Here is a 21,569-nt window from a genome sequence, read left to right as displayed (position 1 = left end):
TTCACTTCCTTCCTTGTTCCTTCTCACCTAGTGACCCACCTGTTCCATGCAATATTCCCTGCCTGAAATTTGGTAGCAATCTTAATGTCTCAGCCACAGGGTCAGGAGTCACAGTCCCTATCTCAGAAAGTGGCTGCATTAACATAACAATCATTTGATTTGGCATTCGGGGTGTGATCATATACCATCTCTGCCCTATCTCAGGAACTGGTTGCATTAGCATGGCAATCATATGATTCCTCTTGCCATAACTTTATAGGATACCATCATACCCCTGGTTACAGTATTGTGTAGCACCACCTTGTTTACTTAATATAGATAAGTTACGCACTGCTATAATGACTGCAGATCAGCAATCTATAAAAATGATCCAAATGCAAATTCATCCTGCTATGATTTGTATTACGTCATTACAATAATTTTTTGGGAAAAAATATTATCATAATTTTGACAGAATTCATATAGAGACCATTTTATTCCACAAACTAGGCCCCTGATTTCTTATTTTCATATGTGGACCGCTAATGCAGAGTGTAGTGGTACTGGTGCTGCTGCTGCTAAGCGCTCAGGCAGAGCTGCAATCATAGGACACATCTGTAGTGTGGCTTTCTCTCCATGATCTGCTCTTGATTGGTTGGAAGTATTTACTTATTCACTCATTTCCTGTATCTATTTCCATTAATGAGTTGGAAATCCCATTCAGCAGTGCTGATTTTCAGAGGATCAAACACTTACAAACATTTTGTTTACTACAGGAAGGGTTAGCATACATGGCACTTTATATTTTGTTAAAAGTTAGAACATCTTTAACAATTACTTTTAATCAAATTTTGATAAGATTTTCAACAAACTCTTTTCTTTGCCTTGATATTAACATCCTTCTCAGAGAATAGATAGAATAATGTCTTCATCAAAAGGATCGAACAATTCTGACACCCTTGCAACTAGTTTGGTTGAAACTCTAGCACCTGATCAGCTCCGCAATCTTTGCAGTCTGAGAGGCACGCTTAACACAGCTTCAAACAGTCACAAAAACACCTATTAAGATTACATACATTTAACCATTGGGGATTTTGTTTTGTGACATTTTGTTTCTGCTTTAACTGCCCTCTCACATTGAAACAAAAATAATGGGAGGGCACCCCCTTTTGTTTCCTCTCTATCATTTTCTTGGCAGTTATTCATGGGATTCAAAGACAATCACTTTCAGCTCTTCACCAAGTATTGGTTACCATTGTTCTGAAAACATGGTCTCACCAAGTACCTCACAAAGGGGGGGGGGGGGAGGGGGAACTATCTCAAATAGAGAGTATAGAGCTTTCTTGTTCAGAGTTTTTTTTTTTTGTTCAGATTGGAGCAGTTGATTAACAGAACATAGGCTTTCAGCAGCTGGCAATTGGTGAGATAGCTTGCCTCTATTTTCTGATCTCGCGGCTTGCTTCAAGTCAGCAATTACAGATTTCAGAGGAAAGAGTTGAAATAAGTACAGGCTCACATGGGAAACTACTGGCCTGGTTTGTCTAGGATAGCTAAAATCTATTTCATAAGGGGGGGGGGGGGGGGGGAAGGCAAATACAGAGACTTTTAAAGGACAAGTTCACCTTCATAGACTTGTGGGTTGAGTGAATGCAGCAATATTGGTAGAACACATAAGTGAAAGTTTGAGAAAAATCAGACAATCCGTTCAAAAGTTATGAATATTTGAAGTTTGTAATCAGTCACGGCTTGACGAGAAGACTACTATAGCTTGTGATGTCACATGTGTACAACGATATAAAGAAAGAATAAAGAAAATTCAACATATTTTCACTTTTCTCGCATAACAACAGAACACTCGATTTCTCTCTTTCAGAAGGCAGGGGGAATAATAATACCCTTAATATACGTCAGTAACAAGTCAAAGAAATGTGCACTTTATTAAAAAAAGGAAAGTTTGGTAGAATTCTCTTTTTATTTTCCGTGTATTGTCGGACGCATGTGACATCATTCACTGCAGTAGTCTTCTCATCCAGTAGTGACTGTGCTGACACTTTAAAAATTCATAACTTTGGAACAGATTGCCCGATTTTCCTCAAACTTCCGCTGATGTGTTTTACTAATACTGTTGCATTCACTCAATCCACATGTATATGAAGGTGGACTTGTCCTTGAAAGAAACAGTGCATTATTTACAAACTAGCCTAATGATTGAAGGGGGAAATCATCCTGAGAAAAACAAATGCAAACTGTGAGTGACAGGATTTGGAAAATGTCCTGTTATTGCTGGATTTTTCACCATAAGGGATTATCAGAACAATTATGTCTACACCACATTATCGTAGTTATATGGGCTGACGGCTATCATTTTCCTTCAGTCAATTAACCTGCTCTCTATTAAAAATAGGGAGGTTAATTACCGGGCCTTGTCAAAAAATATCAAAATGCTCATAATTTAACAGGGTAAGGTTATATGGTCTTATAATTGAAATATATAACCTTCCATCTTAAACGCTCTTCCGTTTAGGTTGAATTTCAGAGGTAACACAAAATCAAACGAAACAGTACAAGTTTCATGACCATCAAACAAAAATACAAAGAAAAAGATAAGAACAATGTCTTATATATAGACATATTCATACAAAATAATGAGGTTACCATAGTCACACTTCAATAGTCTTCTACTGATCTGCACACATACTATTGCTAATCTTTTTTTTTTCTTTAATATATGAAAAACAAGAAAAGTCTTTTTATAGTTTAATCATATGTTTTCAGAACATATGGTAATTTACCAAATATGACTTGATAAAGGAAGACTTGTTATATTTGCTAAATCATGGGCACAATAGAAACCGTATGTTATGTTCATGTACTCGCCAATATAGTCATAATACCAAATGTAAGAGAATGCTGCAATAAGGGGTACCCCCTAGTTCTTTCCAGGCTTTACAGTATGTGAAAGTGGTTTCTTGAGGTCCATCGTTTGTTACCTAGAAATCTAGACGTGCAGGATGAACCGTGTCTGCAACTTTCTCTTTGAAAAAGAAAATGTCTTCACAAATGGAAGTGGAAAGTATCAAGGATCATCCACTTGTCTGTGAAATATTAGAGTGCCACATACTGACAGAGAAAGAGAAAAGAATGCACAGGGAAGAAATTTTTGTGCAAACACAAAGAAATCAGGTGAGGAAATGTCAGGGAATGCCGACGAACTGTCAGCGAGTAATTTCAGCTTGTTCACCTGAACCAATGCCGTGTCAGAATCAATCAAAGTGTCTGCACAACACTGATCAGCTGTAGGCTCTAGGGAAATGCAGCTCGCTGCGTGTTTCCCAGCTCAGCCACTCTCCTCGTGGACTCGTCGACAATTTCTGATTGTGCAAAGTCATTTGAGCAGGATTTCACTTTTGCAAACTTAACCACAGAGCTGTAAATATTTCAATGGATGGTGACAGAGCTCAATAATGGTGCTTGTTCAGCTTCTTTATTTGTCCATTTCTTGCATTCAATTTTTGAGTGCATTCACTTGCCATCTACATCACAGACAAGATATGATATACGATGTAAGTGAGGGCTTTCATTGTGGTTTAGCAGACAAAGCTCTAGACTTTAGACCAATCATGGGACAAGGTGTTTTACGAACTATATGTCTCCCTTGACCCATGAGAAAGATGAACACCTGGTTATACTGGGGTAATAATGGAGACACCTTCTGGGAGAACAGTGGGTGAAGGAAACCATCATGGTATTGTTGTTGTTGTTGTAGTCATTCTCATTCTCATTATCTTTATTATCATTATCATTATTGCTATCTTCATAATAGTCACCATCTTCATCATCATCATCATCATCATCATCATCATCATCATAATCATTATCGTCAACATCATCATCCATAACTGTTATGAACACTAGCATGAGCAGTACAGTATGTGCTATACCATGTCATCAGACATAGGGGCATGTCCTGGAGGGGGCCTACAGGAGCGGAATTCGCCCTGCACCAACCCTCTATAGCACATGCATCATTTCATCGATGCAGAAGATGTTGTATCCATGCTGGTCCAGCAGAGACAAATCTCATTATTTAGCCAACGTTTCATGTGAGTTTGAAACATGTCTCTTCTCATTCATTTTGATTGGGGAGAGAAAGAGAATATCAGAACATTTTTTCCTTTTTTTTTTTCATTTGTAACTTTCTCTCTGCAATATTTTATCACAAAATTTGCAGGCATACCTTTGTTTGCTCGCTAAAAATTTGACCATGATCGATGGCAATAATAAAGTATAATGATGTTACAGTCTAATGTCATAGCTTTAATAGGTTGGAACCAGGTGTGAGCATGGTGAGCAACAATATACTGTTTACAGAATATGATACCGTAAAATGAGGAATATTCGCGTGCATTCTAATTTTGCAAATTTTGTGAGAGCCAAGATTCATGAAATTAAAATGCACGCGAAGGCTCTTGTCTACACTATATGCACTGAATGCCAGAGGCACTTTGCGAAAATTTCATTCCGTGAAAAAGGCTGTCGGCTCCAGTTTGTGAAAATTTCATGCCGCTAAAATATCATGTTTTACAGTATTTGGGTCAAGTGAGGTTGTTTAGAACCAGTTTCCATGGAAATGAATAGCAATGATATAACACTTTTGTACTCCAATCTACTTAGTTTCAAAATCAATGTATTTTGAGAGATGCTTTGAGAGAGGGCTTGGTATCTCATGTAGCATGATAGTTGAACAAGGACTTCCTTTATTTCTCTCACTAGAAACAAGCTGGCTAGGGAAGAGGAAGTGTGAGTAGAGTGTGACTTACTTTCCTTCGAGGAGATCCTTCTTGAGCTGAAGCACGTACTGATAACGAGTGTACTCCTCAAGGAGTTTGCTGGGGTCCGTTACAAAGAACTTGACCTGGAAGTGAAAATACAAGGCCCCTGGAGCACAGATGGGAGGAAAAAAAGGAAAGAAAATGAAAATCAGACGGACATTTTTGGCACAGATATCTCATGCATGACTGGAAAATTGTGTAGGTGCATTCACATGAAAGATTACACTAACAGTGGTATCAAATACCACGGTAGCTTGTTGGCACTGATCTCCTTGGCGAAATGCCACGTATAATCACGGTAATTCATTTGGTACCATTCTCATTCATAAAATACTGTGGTATTTCAGGAAAGCAAATTGCACATATGTATACATCTTCTGTAAAACGAGGAATGTTCGCGTGCATTTTAATTTCGCAAGAGCCGAGTTTCGCGAAATTAAAATGCACGCTAAAGATCTTGTCTACACTATATGCATTGAATGTAAGAGGCAACTCACAAAAATTTCATGCTGCGAATAAGTCCGGCGGCTCCCATTCGTGAAAATTTTATGCAGCGAAAATATCATGTTTTACAGTATCCGCAGGAAAACACACAGTGTGTCAGTCCATGTGAGAAATATCATACTGCCATACAATCATTGGTATTTCATGACACGATTCACAATCAAATCTTATATGCATATTTTGTGCAAAGTTTGTACTTAATCCTCAGAATAGAGATGCATTTTGCAGTGTATTTTGTGGCATATTTGTGTTTGCTTTATAAAATGCCACGGTAATTTATTTCACCATCAATGTCAATGTAACTAGTGACACACTCTCCTTATCAGACTTTTTTTTTTCCAGGTTCACATAACACACAAAATATTTGTAAAATACTTGTGTATATTATCTGCCCTCTTCTTCAAGAATGTAATAGATTCATCATGCAACGAGTACACCAGGGCTGCTGGAATTCTTCATACAGCTACATTAACAAACAAAAAAAAAAATATACACACACACACACAGAAACACACACAAACCTATCACAACTGGAAACTGGCTAATTGGGTTGAAATTTTGTAAAGAGTAAAGCAAACATTTTGCATCAAGACCAACCCTAATACAGGGGCTACCAAGATCAAATCATTTAACATCATTTTCTATGTAAAGGTACATGTAAATGAATCATTCAAAGCATTCACAATGCACAAATTCAATGTTGCTGTTTGATAAAATTTTTGTTTCTATGTTCTTATCTCTCATTTGTATAATAAACTCTATTAATATGTTATCTCAAGAAGTAACAGCATTAAACATACACTGTACATGTACAACTGATGTCAAATCATCATTGTACAATGGTAAATGTCTGTTTACTCAATTAGTCAGCATTTATGCTTTGAAGTTCAAACAGGTTTTTGATTGATAGCTTCCAGAGTGTCTTAAATTTGAGGCTACAGTTAAATGTGAAATATACTATTCTTGCATTAAAGCCACTATTTATCATTTGCAGATGAAAAAAAAAAGCTTTAGTGCTTCAAAATAGTTCTTAAATGTGAGTTAGGGAGAGAAACATCCCACATCAAAATGTTAATCAGTATGATCAATGTTTAGCAATGTTAAGTATACAAAATGTGAACAATACTAAATTATCAAAATTGCTTCTAGAATATATACTGTCTACACTTAAGGGGTTTATTGAGAAATCTAGTGACATCTCCTTACATTTGCGGCTTTATTGCCAAATTTCTTATGGTAAAATGTTTTGTGATACAACTGAACTATATATAGATATGCATCAAATGTGATAATTTGAACATTTTTTTGTAATCACTGCTCCCAATGGTACAATGGTGGCTTTAAGCATTCCTTTGTCTTTAAGAAACTTCATGCACAAGCAACTTCAGTCTTCCAGCTGGCAAAGTTAATGTCTAATGTAACAAAAATTTGACAAGATTCATAAGAAACTTATTTAGTATACCTAAAAAAATCTCATATCATGGGCCAAATATTGATTCATAATTCATCATCCCTTGCCCATAACAACCACCCCCCCCCCACAACTCTTGTAGTGCTCTTACCATTGTTTTGGTCTCACTAAGATTAAAAATAAATTACAGCGTGTAGGAGGCATCAAGTATTATCATGTCTTCTCCAGACATGATGTATTAAGGCTGAGTGGAATTTGGTCGTCTCTAGCAAGACTGAATAATGAGCTACACTACTTTGCTTCCCTGTTCAAAAGATCTTGAAAGTTGATACCACAGTATCCATGCTCTACAACATAAAACACACATCATGACATCTTACATCTATGATATTAAATGAATTCATACAGCAATATATTCCTATGTATCTAAATCATGGCATTGTCTGTGGTGCAGATATCCATTTGAGACGAATTATGAATCGAAGAACTGGAATTTAACTTACGTTTTTGGCAACGTTTCGCTGATTAATCACAATCAGCTTCATCTGGCATCCTTCCAGAAGAAGGCTGGTCGTTATATACGTGAAGCTGTGTAGGAACGTCACGCAAGGGTGCACTACCCGTGCGTGACAGACGACTTGGAATCTCACGGACTGCCCGGTCCCACGTATGTGACAAGTTGAACCGTAAGCCCCCCTTCTTGTTCAGTTTAGGTTCCTCCACTCGTTCCCAAATGGCCTCTTTAACACCGCGCTTGAACCAATTGGCTTCCCTGTCTAGAATGACCACGTCTTTTGTGTTAAATGAGTGGCCTTTCTCTTTTAGATGTGTGTATACCGCTGAGTCAGGGTTGAAATCCACACGTGAGATTCCAAGTCGTCTGTCACGCACGGGTAGTGCACCCTTGCGTGACGTTCCTACACAGCTTCACGTATATAACGACCAGCCTTCTTCTGGAAGGATGCCAGATGAAGCTGATTGTGATTAATCAGCGAAACGTTGCCAAAAACGTAAGTTAAATTCCAGTTCTTCGATTCATAATTCGTCTCAAATCTACATCGACTGGATGAATAATAACTTTCATCAACATAGCAGATATCCATTGTTTTTGATATCTTCTTTGCTTGTGCATCTAGTACAAAGCAAACCCACTTTTCTACTTCATGATTATACATGATTATGAATGCGCAGAGAGAGGTATATCTATCCCACTTTACCAATTTCATATCTAAGGCATAAATGAGCTCAATGACAGCAGTCAATTGAAAGCAGAGAGAAATATAATCCGTTGAGGACGAGTCCCGAGTATACTCGTCCAGATGTCTATGGGAAATATGTGTTGTAGCAAAATCAGACCGTCCTCAACGGGATAAAGACTCCTGTGCCTGCCAAATTATTTCTTGACTTTGTCCAGATCTGGATTAGTCGAGAGATCGATTCTTCCTTCATATCCTACTAGCTACATTTCATACTCAAGGAGCAGGATGTACAGGTAAAACCTTATCTACTCTTTTTCCTCATTTGAGGCTTCTTGCTCAAAACCTACACCACATACACATACATTCTTTTTTTTTCACCCTCTCCCCCAATAAAAGTCTATTTTTCATATCCAATTTCAAAATTAATTCAAATTTTCAGGATATCTGTCGTCATCCGATCTGTGAGATGAGCTAGGATGGCGGTCGGGGGAGTTCCTCGCTGAAACCGTACGAACATTACTTTTTGTTGGAGATTCATACCCACAGATTATCACATGTGAAACCCAAAAGTACAAAGCATTCTCCTGCCTAGTCTTGCTTCAAGACATCCTTGATATTGCCAGATTTTAAGTGATCCATGGTATCATGCTTTACAGCAATATTGCGTTGGTACTGACTGTGATAGCCTTAAATAAATGGAAAAACAAATATACCACAAACGATCCTGACTTTCACATGAATCCCATTAGAAAATATATTCTGAATAATTTCTGAATCATATCAACGCTAAATGGTGTTGTTAGTTTCTCAACATCAACAACAACAACAAAAACAACAACAAAGAGTCTGAAGGGCTACAGACTAATATGGGGCACATCAGTGACACAATTGAATTCTCCTAGCTCCACATTTGTCTGAGAGCAGAGAGAGGGAGTTTATCAAACTGGGAAGGAAAAAGTTCGAGGTTTTTAATTTTTCTTTGTTGTGGCTTGGACTGTCATCAGAGGAGGGATTGTCATTGAAGGTAGTACCAATATTTCAAAATCCTGCTATATTCCTGAAAGAAAAAAAGCCACGTACTTTAGACCTGCGACACAGGCTGTCATGACCACATACAAAATATGATGAGAAATTGACCATTTCCTCAAGTTTCTGCTTATTTTCTCCATGCAGGCATCCTTGGGATCCCAGACAGAAAGTTGTCCTTTTCTAGCAAACAATCCTCATCTCCAAGGAGTTTCTTGAAGATGATGAATTTTATATGTAACAACATGTGTGCAGTAACTTGTAATACTGCACTAGTTCAATGTTAAGTATATTTCCACTATACGTTCACAAGGAATTTGACAAAAGATTGACACTCCTGTACTGGTACACAGTCAAGAATGGTATGTCTTGTGCAAGTTTACATCACAATCACTATGTGAGCCAAAGTTCTTCTAAACTGAGTTAAAGACTAGAGAAGAAGTTTAATTGGTAAGATGTTCCTCTCTCCCCCCCATTTGGGGGCCATAATGCATTGATACTGTAGCAACACCCACTACTACTGAAATGTGTCTTGCACAACTTTCACACTGAGATTTTCTCCTGTGCTAATATTTTTATAAATCATTAAAACCTGGAGAAGCAATTCCATCTGCAAACCTTTTTCCTGATATGGGAGAGAAAATGCGCTGTCACCATGGCAATGTACTTTTTACTGTTGAGATGAAATGTCTTTCACAACTTTAGACTTAGCTCAACATATGCACTAAATTTTGAATCACTCAGAAACTGGAGAAGTAGTTAACCCCCAATATTTGCAATGGACTGGCCAATAGTCCAACCAACCTATCACATCTGAATTCCTATACCCCTTCCAAACTTCATTTGAACTTTGTGGGGGTATAATTACTGAGGCAATGTAGACTGTTTTGTCACTGAAACATTGATAGTGCTTCAACACTGCAGTGAAATAGGACACTCTTCCGTAGAGCCAACCTCCACTGCAACACTAGAGGTTCAACAACCCTTGTGTTTGTAAGTCTTGAGAACTGCTTTTTTCCTCTCCAGAAACACAAGAAACCAAAACACTCGAGCAGAACAATTGCAAGTCTGCTTGTGTTTGTATAGAGGGAACACACTTCGTCAAATTTTTGAGATTCTTTTACAGTTCAATCTTGGATGATGTAAAGAGTGTGGCGGAAATATCAAACACTGCACTAACAAAATTAACTGATAACATATCTAGACTCTCAAAGGTATGGGGTTTCAATGTTTGGAAGATAAACTGTTCCTCAGTCTTGCTGCCCTCACTGCCCTCACAGACATAAGATATGTTTTTATAGCTAAACACAAGTTTGCAAATTTGAAGTACCAAAAAGTATGGGATGAACGTCTAGGCCAAAAGAATGTTTTGCTTTCAGACTTGCAGTGGACAGTTGAGAACTGGCATAAACATTAACTTTTTTGGAAATGCATATTATCACTGACTGTACTATCAAATAGTTCTATACAGTAAATAGAAAAACAATTTTCACTTTCACCATGTCTGACAAAAGTTTATGTTGACACAACAAAGAGAGCACGGTGTAAATACAGAATATTTTGATGTGGGGGAATTTTTGGTCAAATTGTACTGCGAGATCAATTGGGGCAAAAATCAAAATGTGGAGAATATTTTGTTTACCATATTTTGTCCAAAACAATCAACACTAATATGTAAAATACACCAAAAGTGAGGGAAATCACACCCCCCCCCCCAAAAAAAAATGATTTCACTCAATAGAGCACGACAAATCATTCATGCAAAATTCCACCCTGTTTCCCATCTTTATTTAAAAAAATCGTTTTGACAAATGCATTCTGCCCTCCACTCGTGGAAATGAAATGGGGGTGAGACGCGGTGGGGGGGGGGGGGGGGAGTTGGGGGGAAGACCACTGACCTTTGACCTGTTTCCTGATGGACTTCCTGGGGTCCAGCCACCTTTTACTGTCCACTGAGTTTTCCATTTCTGTGTAGCGGACTCCAAAGTAGTCACACTCAAGGAGTTCGAGGTGCTCAAAGACCTTGTCCAGTAGATCTTGACCTTTGGCTCTCCTCTGGAAGAACAAATATGGAGAAGACGGGGACTGTCAGATGATGACCATCTAGATATAGGCCTATATGAAGTGATATGAATGACAACTCTTAGTTTCTACTGACACTTCCTGTCATTCACTTACCACAATTGATGGTGTACTGTGTGCTGTCACATGATGCATATTAAATGGAAAAGAGCATACAGTTCTGCCCTGCTGCAAGAGGAGCTACCCTGCTTTACAGCACACATATAATTTATGCATATAATATATGTGGGACGGTACTATCAACGCATGTACATGTTGAGTATTATTGCACAGAATTAAAAACAAACAGACCAACAAAAACAAAGAAACACACAGTGCTTCTAGTCAAAATGTTTCAAGTACAACATTTTTAATTTTGAGCCCAAGCCAAAACTGTCCCATCTGAAACAAGGCAAACACCATGCGATGTCTTGCCTGCATTTGCGTGGAATTTTTTAGAATAGCATTTTTTAAAACATAAGTTCATTTGATCTCTTGACCTTTGACCTTATTGGACTTCACCAATATTCGATTTTGACCAGCATCTTTAGGTGAAGTACCTTGGTGATGCCACGACCTCTACCGACAACAATGCCAGCGACGGCGATGACGGAAAAGACACGCCTATGTCTTGCTTCTCCTCGCAGGCGAGGCAAAAACAAGTGCCAGCAAAATGATCTGTTTGAATAAATATGGCCCACATATCCTGGTATACACTTAATGTATGTTCACTGTACTAATGTATGACAAATGAAGTCAATTTAACTGGCAAAAATCACAGACACTAGTGAAGACCTTCCTTTGCATTAAGCCTATGCTTCTATATATCACAATGGTTGAGTCCCATTCACACTGAAAAATGCCATAGCTTGAAAAAGAAGGGTCCAGATAAACATACTGCATACAACTGTATCAAATCATGGTTTTTTTTTTTTTTTTTTTTGTTGTTTTTTAAACAGCACATTCCATGAATGCAAAAACTAGATGTATACCATAGGACCATTAATTCTGGATATCTGAAGTTTGCAGAGTCTGTCTCTTCGGAATATAAGGATCTGTCCGCATTATTACACTCCCGACACCCATAAGCTGCAGTCAGACTGGCATAAGATTGAGAGTTTTAGATTGTGAAGTCTTTGCAACATTTGGTCATCCATTCACACTGGCAGCCAAACTTCTCAATCTTCGGATCGAGAAATTTGGATCAAGAAGTTTGAGTCATTTGTGCACCGGCACAAGGAAGAAGAAAGAGTATGCCATCTGATAGCAAGTGATTGTCACGTAGCAATGAACACCTGTACATCACAAAATGTCTGCGTGCTTCGGAGGCATCGTTTGCAAAAACATAGTGGACTGGTCACATGACAAACTTTGTGGAGATTAAGTTTCTAGCGTTCACACTGGCAAAAGTTTTGGGGAGAAGTTTCAAGGGAAGTTTGTGGTCACACTAGCAAAATATCAAGTTCCTGAAGATCACGATTTTAAACTTCACGATCTTTTGCCACTGTGACTGCATCTAATGAGTACTAAAGTGTAATGCAATAGTTATTTATCGCCACAGAAACTGGTTCTAAGCAACCTCAAATGGCCAGAGTGTTCATACTCACACATGGTTCCAACCAAAGCTACAACAAAAGACTGTGACATCATCACTTCGCTGCTCTTACATGTAGGTTCATGAAACTTTCTCGTTAGTGAAAAGTCAGTGGTTTTCAGATATGCTTAGCAAACCACAAACTATTGTGTGCATGAAACTTTCACAATCTCGTAAGGAACCGAGGTTTGTGAAAGTAAAATGCATGCATTTTTTTTTTCTTCTACACAATGCATTGGCAGGCCAGGGGCAATTTGCAAAAGTTTCACGCGGAAAAAAAAGAAAGAAAGAAAGAAAAAGAACAAAAACAAAACAAAACTAGAAATGTCGCTTTGGCGACTGGTATGCCTCCGCCATAATGCATGATTTTCCCAATAGGTCTAGATAGTACATGTGGACAATGTGTGGTTACATTTTCACAAAACTGGCAAAATATTGAAATGACAAGTTTGTCACAAATGTGTTGAATGTTCACCTTCCTTGACCTAGGTTTAATTGGATGAATAGGAGAGCATGTATCTAGGGATTTAAGGACTTACATTGTAACTCGACTTTGACCCATTCATACATTTAGGCATTGAGTAATTTTCAAGGTACAGGTGTGGAGAAAAAGTGCAATTTCTGAATTGAATAGTAAATTGTTACCATTTTCATCTGGCCCTTGACCCTAAAATTCATAAGATAATCACTTTCAGGTAGAACATGCATAATATGTACTATGTTTCAAGATAACTTGAGCCACTTCCGAGATATGGAGGAAAAAGTTAGTTCAGCACTTTCACTTGATCTTTGACCTTTTGACCTTTGAGGCAAAAAAAAGAAGAAAAAAAAAAAAACTTTCCAGAGAATTTCTATTAGGTTACACATGTATGCATACATCAAGTGTTAAAAAAAAAATAACCCTGCTGGCATTGCATGATAGGAGGGAAATAGTAAAATTTTGAAGTGTTGCACTTGACCTTTGACCCCTGACCTTGACCCCATGAACCCTACATTCTCTAGATAATCACTTCCAGTCAGTATATGTATTATATGTTCCATGAAGATACCTTGAACAATTTTCCAAGGTATGGAGAAAAAAAAAGAAGTTTTAATATTTTTACTTGACCTTTTGACCTTTGACCTTTGACCTCATGACCCAAACTTTCACCAGATAATCTTCATTGGGTAATACATGTATACACTAAGTTTCAAGAAAATATCTTCAGGTATTCAATAGATATGGTGGAAATAGTGAAATTTTATGTATTTGACCCTGACCTTTTGACCTTTGACCTTTGACCTCATGACCCAAACTTTCACCAGAGAATCTTAATTGGGTAATACATGTATACACTAAGTTTCAAGAAAATATCTTCAGGCATTCAATAGATATGGTGGAAATAGTGAAATTTTATGTATTTGACCTTGACCTTTTGACCTTTGACCTTGAGCATGTGCACCCAAAAGTTGATAGGCACAACTTCACCCCCTAATACACATACATGCCAAGTTTCATTAGGATACCTCAACAGGTTTTGATAGTTACCTTGTCCACAAAATTCATTATGGACGGACGGAAGGACGGACGGACGGACGGACAACCCGAAAACATAATGCCTCCGGCACCACTTCGTGGCAGAGGCAAAAAAAGGGTGTCAGCTCCAAATTGCGAAAGTTTCATGAAGCGAAAAAGACCATCAGCTCCAATTCACGAAAGTTTCATGCCGCATATATTTCTGGTTTTACAGTAGGCCCTGGAAATTAAGTAATTTGTTGGAAAGGGAAGCAAAATATCTCATGCTTCTGTCACCAAATATTTTATCCCTCTTTGAATTTCATTCTTTTTTTAATGGTGGAAGAGGAAAGCACCCCACTCCCTCCTGACAATGTGAAAAAGAAGTGACACATCATTCTTCCTGATGGAAGTGAGAGAAAATTGGAGCTGGGATCTGCTTTGATTTCCTGCTTCATGCAAGTTTCATAGCACTGTGCGACATTTTAGGAGCACAATATAGAGGAAATGCCCAATGGGTGGCTATGATATTCTTACATCCAGTGTGATCACAAACACTTATCAACAGTATATCTCGCACTTTCCCATTTCTCATGCCCTAGTAAACTCTCTAGTGCTCTGCATTCACACACACACCCCTGAAATTAATTTGCAACGTGATGCGAAAACTGTTACATCACGTGTGTGGACACACACACATAAAATTGTTAATTCTCGTAATCTGCATCATGAAGCAAAAATCCGTCCCACTTGATTTTTTTCTTTTTTTTAAATGATAATTTGTACTGTGCGGTGTGTGTGAGCACCAAGTGAAGACTGCATCCATTCTTTAAATCCCATAATGCAACCTGCCACTGTTGCTCCGCAAACAAGGGTGCCTCGGGTCATAATTCGGTCACTCTTAGCTTACTGTAAAAGTGGATATTTTCGCGCTTGGCCGGGTAAGAAGAGTTTCGCGTGTTTTTAATTCTGCGAAACAAACTACTGGAATGTATGGCACGCAAAAATATTTGCGTGCTTTTATTTTCGCGCTAGCTTCTGTTTGCGCGAAATGCGCGAAAATTTTAACACCGCGAAAATTTCCACTTTTACAGTATTCTCTTCTTCTTTTTTTGAACTTGCATGATAATTTGTCAGCATCTGTGAATAGTAGCATATAAATTTATGTTTGCATCGCGATGAAGAAAGTCTATAATTCCTGTGTGTGAATGCAGTTTGTGATGGCTATATTTTTGTGTACAGGGATGTTCTAGAGCGACTTGTGGAATGTTACATTTTTGTCTACCTTTCTCCGTGAATATACACCTGTATCTATTAAAAAATGTGAGCTACTAACCATTCAATGTTTTTATGGATCTCTTTGCAAAGCTCAATACAGATTCTACGTGATACACTTTCTATTGAGATAACAATTTCAAGCAGACACATAACAAATATAAGTGAAGAAAATTACAAAAGGGCAGACAGTGAAAATGTATAGAAGCTAACAGACAAAAGCACAAGAAAGGGGAAAATAACAAGGAAACCCCCAAAACGGAAGAAGAAAAGTAAGAGAGCCAAACGATGTCAGTGTGAAAAAAAAGGGGGAAAATGAGACACAAAGAGTGAAATTTCAGCAGGAAATGGCTGAAAACAAAAGACTGAAGGAAATGAAGAAAAGGAGGTATTTGGAAACATGAATTCAGACAGTCTCAAACCACATGTTTCTCTTCAAGTATACAACTCTTGACAGAAAGAGTAGCAGACATGATAGGAAAAAGAAAAGAATGGTCTCCTTTGTCCTATAAAATTGTGGTTTATAGTCACAAAGAATTTTGCCATTTCTCTGCATACAGACCTTTTTTTTTTCAGTTCAATGTGGCCCTTGGTGGTTCATGTGGATACAAAAAAGGAATCAGTCATGACATTTTCACCATTTCAAAAGGCCCCATATGATCAATTAGCAGTTTAGCCTCTATGTAGTAATATACCTTCGTCTAGACATAACTTGTGAAAACTCTCCCCAGTCGAGGGTGAAAGGCAAATTCACTGTTTGATTTCAAATTTCAATGTGGAGAGGGCTCATGCATAAAACGGCATATAATACAAGCCAATCCAAATCCCCTTCTGTATGAGAAGCAACTCTCATTGCCATTTAACAGTCTTCTACAATGTAATAACCAGCTTCTGAGATACCTAATCTCCCAAGAGAGCATAAAATGACAGAGGCACAGTAATTCTCGCTTTCAATACTGATCATGCACTAAGAAGCACAAATCAAAACTGCTTTTTACTGTTTGCAAATCAACCCTCAATTTTGTTAAATTTTCATGTTTACAATAAGATTGGTAACTTTAAATATTAACTTCAGCATTTGTTGCTCTACATTTCATAGAAAAGTGGCAAATTACATGGTTCTATATTGGTACATAATTCCACGCTGAGATGACAACATATAAACCAAATTCTTACATCCTTGCTGTATGAGGTGCATGCCAAAAAGCAGGAGTATACATAATGGGCATATACATGTATATGGGCGAACGTGTAGGTGAAATTCGTTTTCATTCTGAAGAACACTAGGACTAAAATCAGAAAGCCAAAATTGTCATCTTAAAGGCATACTCTGTTCTGAGCCTATATATCTATATTGTATGAGGTGACATTCATTCAATTGTGCATTATACGCAAATTGTAAAAATTTTTCCTTTTTTTCTGGCAATATATTTGCAGACTGTTAGATAGTAACAACTTTGGACTTTGTCTCAGACACTTAAGTCAGTACATTATGTTTTGGAAAGTGTGTCGTACAATGTGGCTCTGTCACTCTCTTGTGGACATGGCAGTTCAAAGACCTCCGGCAAATCTCACTGAAATGTTTGCAGTTGTGGTAATAATTGCCTTTATCACAGCAGCAACTTAAATGCTTATGCCTGATTGGTTGATTCTTAGTTGTTCCCATGGTGACCACTGTCATAGCAACTATCAGTAATCATCTATATGAAAAGGGCTCCTGGTGCATAAAGTAAACACATAATATTAATTTTCAGAGGAGAGTTCACAGAAATGTGGCTATCTTTAATGGGTAAACAGTAAAGACTTAACTCACATTTTTAATAAGACACAAGCAGTCACATGATAACTCATACAACCTTTTGTTTGAAAAGGATCATCACAGAGCTCAATTCTTCCAAACAAACTTGACAGATCCAATATGATTCTTTATCCCTTCTCAAATTTAGCATGATATGCCATATATTTAGTGAGTCTAATATTTCATGAATTAGGATTTCCTGACAATTTTGTGAGTGATTAAATTTGCAATCGCAGAGTACAGTAATGAAAGGAGAAATGTAAGTGTGCATGCTGCATTCATGTCGGCATCACATTTAATATGTTCGCATATGTTTAAATTTGTGAATTCATACCAACCAACTCACAAAATTTGCAAAAAAAAATAAAAATTCTTGGAAAGATACCTCATTTTAAAATGAAACATTATCAGCATCAAGAAGTGGCATCTGGTGTGGTCCCGAACAGCAAAGGCCCTTTAACTTGAGAGGCACTCTGTCGACCATGTTTATATTCATAGTCTAGTGGGTTGGGGCCCCATGTATAATTCATTTCATAAGCAGTAAATGGATGCAAAATGATACACTTGGGTTTTCAGAAGGAATTGAAAGGAAGCTTCTTTGTCCTCACAAAATAGCCAAAAGCTATTACACATTCTTTTAGTTTCCTTCCAATATGGTGAATTCTTTACTTTCATGCAAAAAACCTTATCTTTCTTTTTCTTCTCTGTTCTGATAAGAACCTAGGCAAATCTGACAAGTATGCATTGTGACTTAAACATACAATGTCATTGCTTTATGGCAAGAGCTGTTTGTTGAGAACTTTGCTGTTTGTTTAGCAAGAACAGGATTTGACTTACTGTAAAACCAGAAATGTTCACGCGCATTTTAACTTTGAGAATATCATGAGAGCAAAGATTTGCGAAATCAAAATGCACATGAAAGTTCTTGTCTACACTATTGTACGCACTGAATACCGGTGCCAATTTGCAAAAATATTAAAGGGGATAAAACACAGGTCCCCTTAATGATCAACACAAAATGGACAACCACTAAAGACCATTTGAAGCCATGTTATGTCAGTAAACAAACTAATGTGTTCTTCCTGTTTGAGATAGAATCTTATCAATTCAGAAACTTCAGACCTTTAAGTGTATTTTTATGTATTAATGCTTCCACATTATTTATGTATGCTACATTATATATGTTTTATGAACTTTGTGCTTTTGAATTATTTTATAGTATACTATTGCACCTTTTAATGAGGTGAAAACAGATGAAAGTAAAGAAAATATCCATGATTAAAGAAAGCATACTTTTGGTACATACATCTCAAGGTATAAGGTCATGAGGGAAAGACTTAACTGACATGCCATTCTCAGATTTTGACTTTTTGTACACAGAGACACTGTGTAACAAACAGGTACCATTGTTGGCTTCCCTGACATTATCAAACAGGAAGGAAAGACCCAAGGAATGTATATTTTTCTACTTGACCTGCATCCATCAGACACGTAATACATCCATCTGAAAATCATTTAAATCCCCCCCCCCCACCCCGGAGGTACGTTCACACAACGTTTGTCATATTCAAAGTCTACAATTTTGATGCTTGGCTCGTAGTTTTTAACTAATATGCACATATATCTATCTTTATAAAATGCACTATTGGTGATGAAGATCCGTACCTTACTTCAGCTTGAAAAAACACTGCTCATGTTTTATCATGCAGAGATGTTATATAGCAGTTCTACTGATACTGAAAAATAGGCAAGGGGCATTATCATCTACAGGTGATGTAATCAACAAGGCATTTCGATCCATCTTAAATCAAATCTTAAATTTTGAAATGTCACATTCATTTTTGTTCACAATCATATAAGTAATACCCGGCAATAGCATATATTACTAGACACAAATAAAAAGAACAAAATAAATGAAAAGTCAATGAAAAATATACTGATACAAATAAACAGACAACTATATTTGGCATGAGGTCATGCATACATTTATGATGATCTCATCATGTGAAGGTATAATACTTTAGATGAATTGGGGCTTTTTTCTTTTTTTTTTTGCTATTTATCTGTCATTGCCGTTCCCACTTGATATCAAATCCAAAAGAAATTAAAAAGAAGCAACAATTTTAAGTGAAGAGGAGTGGCAAGGCCACATATTACTGGTTTTTTTCCAATGGCCAATAGCACATGTACATCAACCCAAGACAGCATAATCTCTCCTACAAATATGAGCAAGTATTTATACTGATTGCATGCATCAGGCTTAGGGGAGTTTTGGATACGAATGGCATGGGCATGAATCACCAGCGATGCCAAGATTTCTGGTCTTATGTGGGCATGAATGCACTTGAACTTTGATCCTCAGATTTTCCATCAGATTCATATTTCAATTTTTGTTAAAATTCTATTATCAGAAAACATAGAATGACCAGTGTATGAAAATATGAGAACATACAACATGTCAGTACCACTGAATAAGTTCTTGATATTTTTTCTTTATTTTGTATAGAATTTCTCAAGATGTTGTACAACTTAATCTCATCACTGATTCATATCTTCAGAGGATCATTATAAGTGCAAAGAAATGCACAATCTGTCTTTCCCTGTATTACTCATCTGACCATGCATGAAATCTACGAACGTATCCTTTTACTGTAAATCATATTTGCAGTATGAAATATCCACCAATTGGAGCCGGCGGCCTCTTTTGGGACATGAATTTTTCACGAATTGCCATTGGCATTCGAAGCATACAGTGTAGACCAGAACTTTCACATGTATGCAATTTATTTTGCAAATCTTGGTTCTTTCAAAATTTGCAAAATTAAAATGCATGCAAACATTGCTGGTTTTACAGTATATGTCTACTGAGAAAAGCTCAATGAAAGTAAGAAAGTTTATCATGAATTTTCACACTTAAAAATGTTATTTTAGAATGCATTTGAAAAGTAACTCTACAGAACTATCTGACATTTGTATGCACACAATTTCTTTTTTCCAAATGCACAACACTTTATCTGGACAATTTTCCTTCATATTGAACATATTCTCATCGATGTACAATTTTGAAAAACAGTTTTAATTTTGACTGACATTGTCTTGGAGACATGCACATTATTATCATCAGTATGGACATTCTATTTCATTACCTATGCATACATACTTTGGTAATGCGGTATAGCAACATGGGAAAGAAAATTAGATGAATTCCGAAATGTCAACATTATGATTGCTCAGAACAGGGCAGGGAATAAACCACAGCACATTCCACAGATCACATCCGCTTTGCCGCTGGAGACCCGAAACTGCAGGGGGCCTCCCGCGATGCCAGAAAACACTTTTACGATCAAACACACTCTTTGAGAGCCCTGAGACTTTAATCGCCCAGCCTCACGGGGAAACCGACGCCTGAGAAACGATCAAAACCCATGAAAATACCCCATCACGGAGCAAAGATTATCACCGGCATGAGTATTCTCCTGGACAGCATTGAGCTCATCACTGGCGTGATGTTGGAGAATGAGGTATCCCCTCATCATCGGCGTTCTTGCCAGTCTCCATCCCTCAACCCCCCCCCCCCCCACTTTCCCTTTGGTGTCTATGAATGAAAGGTGGGGCCATATCAAGTTCATGTCTGTGAAAAAGATTAGTTCTTGGGAGAAACGGGGGGGGGGGGGGGGCATGTTAAAAGAAGGTTCATGATCTGATCCACTTACAATGTCATGTCATTGGGATGATGTTTGACTTTAAAGGGACTGTACAGTACTGGTTGAGGTGGGGATTCATGTTTTGAACATTCCTAAGTGAGATAATGAGAAACCTCTTATGAAATATGAAAGAGCATGTAATTTTAAGAAGGATTCAATGTTTATTTGATGAAAATTGGTTTTCAAATGGCTGAGATGTCAAAAAAAGTGATAATGATAAAAGGCGACATGCCATGCCTTTTATTAGGATCTCTTTATTTCATCGTGTTTGGAATATCTCAGCCATTTCAAAACCGATTTCCATCGAATAAACTTTTGATACCCCTTAGAATTGCATGCTCTTTGGCATCTCTAGAGTGGTTTCTGAATATCTCGCAAAACGTTAAAAGCCAAATCCTCACCGCAACCAGAACTGTACACACCCTTTAAATCATGGTAAAAGTACACAATATGAGTGTCAGGTTGCCTCCTTCTCCTCTCTCTCTCTCTCTCTCTATATATAAACTCACTCCCTCTCTTTCATATTCCTCTTTAAATGTATTTGGCCCGTTTCACAGTTAGGCGCCACTTTTCGTCAACCTAGGTGTCAAAATTTCAAGTTCTGTTTTAGAGATAGAATGTCATGATTTTTTATTCCTAAGAATGTGAATTTAATGGAAAATGTAATGCCTGAGCTTAATTATTATCGCAA

At 37.5% G+C, this 21,569-nt stretch overlaps 1 protein-coding gene across 1 annotated transcript in view; it reads right to left on the bottom strand.

The window, feature by feature from the left end:
• The window catches only part of LOC140243636 (tyrosine-protein phosphatase non-receptor type 4-like), a 99,007-nt gene extending 78,300 nt beyond the window's left edge, over positions 1-20,707 (bottom strand). Inside the window, exons 1-4 of the mRNA XM_072323300.1 lie at positions 20,635-20,707; positions 11,573-11,652; positions 10,850-11,006; positions 4,800-4,917 (exon numbers count right to left, since the gene is read on the bottom strand). Of these exons, the coding sequence (XP_072179401.1) occupies positions 4,800-4,917; positions 10,850-11,006; positions 11,573-11,652; positions 20,635-20,707 (428 nt within the window). The remainder of the gene's footprint in view (positions 1-4,799; positions 4,918-10,849; positions 11,007-11,572; positions 11,653-20,634) is intronic.
• Between the last annotated feature and the right edge of the window lie 862 nt (positions 20,708-21,569).

Source organism: Diadema setosum, chromosome 20, assembly GCF_964275005.1.
Source record: "Diadema setosum chromosome 20, eeDiaSeto1, whole genome shotgun sequence".
Classification (NCBI taxonomy): domain Eukaryota; kingdom Metazoa; phylum Echinodermata; class Echinoidea; order Diadematoida; family Diadematidae; genus Diadema; species Diadema setosum.
The sequence above is the reverse complement of the archived record's forward strand: the minus strand, read 5'-3'. Positions and strand labels throughout refer to the sequence as shown.